Source organism: Dryobates pubescens, chromosome 41 (genome assembly GCF_014839835.1).
Source record: "Dryobates pubescens isolate bDryPub1 chromosome 41, bDryPub1.pri, whole genome shotgun sequence".
NCBI classification, from domain to species: Eukaryota; Metazoa; Chordata; class Aves; order Piciformes; family Picidae; genus Dryobates; species Dryobates pubescens.
The window spans coordinates 957376-964424 of record NC_071652.1 but is presented as its reverse complement, the minus strand read 5'-3'; the positions used below and the strand labels follow the sequence as shown (position 1 = coordinate 964424).

The following is a 7049-nucleotide window of genomic DNA, read 5'->3' as shown; positions in this document are numbered from 1 at the left end:
GCACTGGTGTGGAGGGAAGGCAGGAGGGAGGGGGTGGGGTGGGTCCCACCTCCCTCCCTCCCTCCCTGCCCCCCGGGGTGAGGGCAAATAAATACAAAGGGAAAGCATCGCTGGTAAACTTCAGCCCAGTACCTCCCAGCAGCTCCCAGTATGGCTCCCAGCAGCTCCCAGTACCTCCCAGCAGCTCCCAGTACCTCCCAGTACCTCCCAGTAGCTCCCAGTAGCTCCCAGTACCTCCCAGCAAGAGGGCTGACTCCACACCCAGGCACCGGCTGTGAGGAGAGGTCCCTTGAAGGAGACAGAAAGGGGACCCCCCACGTCCCCCTCCCCAACCTCTGCATCCCTTCCACTGTCCCCCAGCCAGCGCTGGGGCATGGGGGGGTTCCGCGGGGAGGGGTCCCAGGGTCGCTGTCCCCCCCGCGGGGGGATGCCAGCCCAGCCCAGGGGGCCACCCCCCGCGGCGTCACAGAGTGAAGATCTCATCCTCGGCATCGCGCAGGGCGGCTGCCCGCGGGGTCCTGGTGAGGGGCCGGGGGCCGAGGCGAGGGCCCCGGGGGGGCGGTGGGACCCCGGTCTCGCCGCTCCGGGAGCCTTCGGTCTCGGCCGTGCTGCAGGGACGCAGCGGGGTGGGCGCTGAGGGGGTGGGGGGAGGGCACCGCCATCCGCTCCCCTGCCGGCCCCGCTCCGCACCAGCCCCCAGGTTCAGCCCCCCGAAAGGCGGCGCTCACCCCGAGCCGCCGGCGCGGAGCCGCGGAGCCGCCGCCGCCGCCGCCGCCGCCGCCGCCTTCGAGCGGCCGATCTCGGCGTCCAGCCGCCGCAGGAAGTCGCTGGCCGAGAGGTCGTGGCGGGAAGGGGCGGGAGCGGCCCCCGGGGGGACCGGGGTGGCCTCGTCCTTGTCCTCATCCTTGTCCTCGGGGCAGGGCTCCCCCGGCCGCGCCGGCGAGGGGATGAGGAGGGTGGGCTTGAGGAAGATGGTGTCCGAGGTGTAGAGGCGGTTGGCACGTTTGATCTGCTCCATCTGCCGGGGACGGGGACAGGGACGGGGACAGGGATGGGGACAGGGACAAGGAGAGGGGTGGGGAGAAAGGGGAGGGAGGGAGGGGGGAGTTAGGACAGCCATAGGGACAGGAGGGGACAGGGATGGGGACAGGGGCAAGGAGAGGGGTGGGGAGAAAGGGGAGGGAGGGAGGGGGGAGTTAGGACAGCCATAGGGACAGGAGGGGACAGGGATGGGGACAGGGACAAGGAGAGGGGTGGGGAGAAAGGGGAGGGAGGGAGGGGGGAGTTAGGACAGCCATAGGGACAGGAGGGGACAGGGATGGGGACAGAGACGGGATGGGGACAGGGGAAGGAAGAGGGCAGGGACAGGAGGGGACAGAGATGCAGACAGAGATGGGATGGGGACAGGATAAGGGTGGGGACAGGGACAAGGACAGGAATGAGAACAGGGGACAGGACAGCGACGGGGAGGGGGGACGGCGATGGGAGGGGGACGGCGATGGGAGGGGGACGGCGATGGGAGGGGGGACGGCACAGCGAGGGGAGGGGGCAGGTGAGAGAGCAGGACAGGCACAGAAGGGGAGAGGGAAGGGATGGTGACGGGGACCAGGAGAGGGATCGGACCAGGAGACAGCAGTGGGATTGGGGTCAGCCACAGGGACAGGATGGGCGAGAGGACAGAAGGGGACACAGGTGGCCTCATGGGGACCCCAGGGTCGTCCCGACCCCTCCCCCCCGGTGACTCCGCCCCACGGCCAGACCCCTGCGTGTCTCTCCGCTTCCCGCTGCCCCCCGGTCCCCGCGGCCGCTCACCGTCACGCCGTAGCGCAGCGCCAGCCCCGGCAGCGTGTCCCCGGGCTCCAGCCGGTGCTCCCGAGCGGAGGCTCCCGCTCCCCCGCTCCCCGCCGCCATGGCGGGACGATCTCGCTCGACCTCGGCCCCCGAGGGTGGGACGCGGGGGTCATGCGAACAGCCCCGTCCCGGGCGGGGACCGGCCCAGGGCCCGCCGCTCCGGCCGCCGCTCCCGGGAACCGGCACGGTCCCGCCGCCCTCTGGGACTTGTAGTCCGGCACGGGACGGGCGGGGCCGCCGCCGCCCACCCCGGGCAGTGCTGCTGCTGCTGCCGCCGCCGCCTGCCCCTCGCCCCCCGCTCCGTCCCCTTCCCGGGCCCCGCCGCCCTGCCGGGCTCCGCTCCGGGGCTGCCTTGCCCCGCACCGCCCCTCCGGGGCGCAGCGCCCCGGAACCGCAATCCCATCATGCCTCGGGGCCGGCCTCCCGCCCCGCCCCCCGAGCGCTCTGATTGGTCGTCGCTGCCGCGCGGTGCTCGCCGGGAAGGGCCTCCCGGAAGCGGGGCGCAGGGGGCGGTTCCCATAGCAACCGCGGGTGGGCTCCGCCGCCGCCGCCGCCGCCGCGATGTCCTTCAAGCGGGAGGGAGACGACCCCGGCCAGCTGGGAGTGCTGCAGGTGGGTTCCGGACCCCGCAGGCTCTCCCCGAGGCCTGCTGAACCTCCCCAGCCCCCCAAAACCCCAGCCCCGGATCCTCCGACCGCTCCCTCCCGTCCCCGATCCCCCCCTCCCCCCGCGTACCTCTCTTCGCCTCATTCCCCTCTCTTTTCCTACCCCTTCCCCTTCTCTTTTCCCACCCCTTCCCCCTCTCTTTTCCCACCCCTTCCCCCTCTCTTTTCCCACCCCTTCCCCCTCTCTTTTCCCACCCCCTCCCCCCCTCTTTTCCCACCCCCCGCAGCCCTTCCTCGCTGCCCCCCGCCCGTACCTACCCCGTCCTGCCGCCGTCCTCCCTGCCCGCAGACGCTCCTCTGCCCTCCCCCCTCCCTCTCGGCCCTGCCCTGGCTTGATTCCCCTCCTTCAGTGGTACTCTCTCCCCCGGCCGAGGCTGCTCCCCCAAATCCCCCTCCAAATCCCCCGCCTCATCCCGTCCCCATCCCCTAAAGCGCCTCCCCAGACCTCTCCCCTTCCCTTCCCTCCCTGTCCCCCCTGCTCCCTCGGGGCGGGATCCCCAGCTGTGCCGAGGTCTAACAGGGGACGGAGCGAGGGCTGGCTCCTCGGGGGGTGACTTGGGGGCCACCTCCGGCGGCTGGGGCGGGGGTCAAGAGCTGCCCCTTCCCCCCCCGCTGGGCTGCCCCCAGAGGAGACGCATCGCAGACCTGCTGGCCAACTACATCCCGGAGGAGGAGGCCCTGCTGCTGCGGAGTGGGAGGTGAGGGAGACCCAAACCCCTCCCGCCGAGGGCAGCAGCGCCCCCGGGAGGTGGCTGAGCCCCCCGTCCCGGGCTGTTTGTGGGGTGCTGATGGCAGCTCTGCCCCCTGGCTGGCTCAGGTATGCCTGCACCGTCTGTGCTCACCGCCCTGTCTTCGACACGCTGGAGGTGCTGACGGTGCACAGGGCTGGCAAGAAGCACCAGAGCAGTGAGTGGGGGAGCTGGCAAGTGGGGTGGGACCCTAAAAGCTCAGCCACTTCCAATCCCCCTCCCCTGCCCTGCCCAGGGACGTCTCCCACCAGCACAGGTTGCTCCAGGCCTCATCCAGCCTGGTCCTGGACACCTCCAGGCAGGAGGCAGCCACAGCCTCCCCTGGGCAGCCTGTGCCAGGCTCTCCCCAGGCTCCCTCTCAAGGATTTCTTCCTCCTCTCCACTCTCCATCTCCTCTCTCCCAGCTCCAAGCCACTGTCCCTGGGCCTGGCACCCCCAGCCCTTGTCCCTAGGGCCTGGCACCCCCAGCCCTTGTCCCTAGTTCCTCCCAGCCCTTGGCCCAGGTCCCTCCCAGCCCTTGGCCCAGGTCCCTTCCCAGCTCTCCTGGAGCCCCTTCAGGCCCTGGAAGCTGCTCTGAGGTCTGCCTGGAGCCTTCTCCTCTCCAGGCTGCACAGCCCCAACCCCCCCAGCCTGTCCCCCACAAGGGAGGTCCTGCAGCCTCTGCTCATCCTGGTGGCCTCCTCTGGCCCCTGCCCAGCAGCTCCAGGTCCTCCTTGTGCTGGGGGCCCCAGGAGTGGCTGCAGTGCTGCAGCTGAGCTCTGAGCAGAGCAGAGGGGCAGAATCCTCTCCCTGCACAGGGCTGGCTCTGGGCTGCTGCTTCCTCTTGCTGCCTCCTGGGCAGTTTGTCACCAACCAACCCCTCCAAGCCCTCCTCCTGCAGGCTGCTCTCAGTCCTCTCCTCCCCCAGCCTGCCTCTGGGCTTGGGGTTGCCCTTGCCCCAGCTGCAGGACCTTGGCCTTGTGCTTCAGGAGCCCAACCTCTGCAGCCTGGCCAGGCCCTTCTGCCTGGATCCCTTCCCTCCAGCATCTCAACTGGGCCACACAGCTTGGTGTCATCTGCAGGCTGGGACTTGCTGAGGGAGGTCTCAGCCTCCCTGTCCTTGTCCCCATCCTGTCCCCCTCCCCCTCCCCCCCATCCCCTTCCCTCTCCCCCCAGGCCTGCAGCGCTTCTACGGCAGGAAGGGCTCAGCCCAGGACGTGACCCAGCAGCACTGGCAGGAGGAGGAGGTGCAGGCAGAGGAGGAGGTTGGTGTGGATGCCCCTTCCTCACCCCCACCCCCACCCCCCCTCCAGGCTCCCTATCCAGGCCTCCCCTGAGCTCTGCCCCCTCTCCCCAGGGCTCCCCAGCCCCTCTGTTGGCACGGACCAGGAGGATCACTCACAGTGCACTGCTGAAAGCTGCTCCCTACAGCAGCTGCTGCAGGAGGGCAGGGTGAGAGCTTTGGGGCTGCAGGGAGAGAGCTTTGGGGCTGCAGGAGGGCAGGGAGAGAGCTTTGGGGCTGCAGGGAGAGAGCTTTGGGGCTGCAGGAGGGCAGGGAGAGAGCTTTGGGGCTGCAGGGAGAGAGCTTTGGGGCTGCAGGGAGAGAGCTTTGGGGCTGCAGGGGAAGAGCTTTGGGGCTGCAGGAGGGCAGGGAGAGAGCTTTGGGGCTGCAGGAGGAGGAGGGCAGGGAGAGAGCTTTGGGGCTGCAGGAGGAGGGCAGGGAGAGAGCTTTGGGGCTGCAGGAGGGCAGGGAGAGAGCTTTGGGGCTGCAGGGGAAGAGCTTTGGGGCTGCAGGAGGAGGGCAGGGAGAGAGCTTTGGGGCTGCAGGAGGAGGGCAGGGAGAGAGCTTTGGGGCTGCAGGAGGAGGGCAGGGAGAGAGCTTTGGGGCTGCAGGGGAAGAGCTTTGGGGCTGCAGGAGGGCAGGGAGAGAGCTTTGGGGCTGCAGGAGGAGGAGGGCAGGGAGAGAGCTTTGGGGCTGCAGGGAGAGAGCTTTGGGGCTGCAGGGAGAGAGCTTTGGGGCTGGAGGAGGGCAGGGAGAGAGCTTTGGGGCTGCAGGAGGAGGGCAGGGAGAGAGCTTTGGGGCTGCAGGGGAAGAGCTTTGGGGCTGCAGGAGGAGGGCAGGGAGAGAGCTTTGGGGCTGCAGGAGGGCAGGGAGAGAGCTTTGGGGCTGCAGGGGAAGAGCTTTGGGGCTGCAGGAGGAGGGCAGGGAGAGAGCTTTGGGGCTGCAGGAGGGCAGGGAGAGAGCTTTGGGGCTGCAGGAGGGCAGGGAGAGAGCTTTGGGGCTGCAGGAGGGCAGGGAGAGAGCTTTGGGGCTGCAGGAGGGCAGGGAGAGAGCTTTGGGGCTGCAGGAGGAGGGCAGGGAGAGAGCTTTGGGGCTGCAGGAGGAGGGCAGGGAGAGAGCTTTGGGGCTGCAGGAGGGCAGGGAGAGAGCTTTGGGGCTGCAGGAGGTCTCTTCCCACCCTCACACCTCCACCATTCTCTGATCTCAGGGTGCCTGGAAGCAGCTCTCGAGCTGCTGTGGCCCAGGCAGGGCCAACCTCTGCCCTGCCTCTGCCAGAGCCACCCCAGGAGGACAGAGGAGCCACAGCTGCCACCCCTGTGGCACTGCTGCCAGGGCACCGCCGCGGGCGGGCAGGTAGGAGCCGGCTGGCAGCTCCAGGGCTGCCCTGGCACCGGCAGGGCAGGGCAGGGCTGCCAGGCTCTCAGAGGGGTCTCAGCAGCTTCCCTCTGCCCCTCCCCCAGACACCCCTAGGGCAGCTGCAGCCCGGAAGCAGCGAGGGGGCAAAGGAAAGGCCTCGGTGGCAGCCCCCAGCCCGCCCCAAGCCCCCAGCCCCACACGGCGCCAGGCCCTGGAGCGCTACCTGCAGCTGCGGAGGTGAGTTCTGGTTCCCCCCTCCCCCTTCCTCGGGCTGGGGACCCCCAGGCTGGGGCCACCTCTCACTGCCTCTGTCTGTTTGTCTGTCTGTCCCTCTGTCCCCAGCTCTGGCTGGCTTCAGGACCCCTCTGGCAAGTGGGTGAAGGATGAGACAGTTGAGTTCGACTCGGACGAGGAGGAGCCTCCAGCGCTGCTGCCCCCAGCCTGACCCCCACCCCCACTGTGACCCCCCCCCCCCCCCTGGGGACAGTCCCCCCCCTGGCTGTCCCCCAACCCTCTTCCCCTCATGTACAGAATAAACTAGAGCAGGGTTAGAGGTGTCTGAGCCCTTGGGGGAGGGCAGCTCCTGGGGGTTGGGCTGATATCGATTGGGGGTCCCACAGCCCAGCTGGGGGTGGGGGTTGGGTATTGGGGGGGGAGGGAGGGGCAGAACCCTGGGAGCTCTGTGCCAGCCTTGCTGGGGGCTTTGCCCTGTCCCCTGCCCTGTAGTGCTGCATGGGGTTGTTGTGGCCAAAGTGCAGCCCCTGGCACTTGGACTTGCTCAGTGCCATCCTGTTGGACCCTGCCCACCCCTCCAGCCTGGCAAGGTCCCTCTGCAGAGCCTCCTTCCCTCTGCAGAGCCTCCAAGCCTGTAGCAGATCAACTCCTGCCCCCAGCTTGGTGTCGTCTGCACCTTCTGGGGCTCCCCTGCCCCGGGGCTCAGCTGGGCTGTGTTCAGAGGCTTTTTTCCCGTTCGAATTAAAGAAAACCCAACCCAACCAATAACAACACAAAGGCCAAATCCTCTGCGTGGACACAATTCACAGTTCAAACCCCCCGCGTGGCCACATTCCGTGCTTCCAACCGCCCCCTGCCTGGCTCTGCTTAGGGCTTCGCTGCGACGCTCCGGAAGCTGCGTGGGGCTGGCAGTGAGGGCGTTGTGGCAGGGGA

The 7049-nt window shown here is 69.0% G+C and overlaps 2 protein-coding genes across 2 annotated transcripts; one reads left to right on the top strand and one right to left on the bottom strand.

Moving 5' to 3' along the window:
• Positions 1 to 454: 454 nt before the first annotated feature.
• LYSMD1 (LysM domain containing 1) lies at positions 455 to 2090 on the bottom strand. Its single transcript, XM_054177594.1, has 3 exons — positions 1813 to 2090; positions 729 to 1018; positions 455 to 608 (listed from the first exon to the last, which is right to left on the bottom strand). The coding sequence occupies exons 1-3, from the start codon at positions 1909 to 1911 to the stop codon at positions 464 to 466; spliced, it is 534 nt and encodes a 177-aa protein (XP_054033569.1). The 5' UTR covers positions 1912 to 2090; the 3' UTR covers positions 455 to 463.
• Positions 2091 to 2355: 265 nt separating this feature from the next.
• On the top strand, positions 2356 to 6327 carry SCNM1 (sodium channel modifier 1). Its single transcript, XM_054177589.1, has 8 exons — positions 2356 to 2463; positions 3144 to 3214; positions 3334 to 3422; positions 4421 to 4509; positions 4602 to 4696; positions 5734 to 5879; positions 5987 to 6119; positions 6225 to 6327. Exons 1-8 carry the CDS (start codon positions 2413 to 2415, stop codon positions 6325 to 6327), a joined length of 777 nt encoding a protein of 258 aa, XP_054033564.1. The 5' UTR covers positions 2356 to 2412.
• The last annotated feature ends 722 nt before the right edge of the window (positions 6328 to 7049 follow it).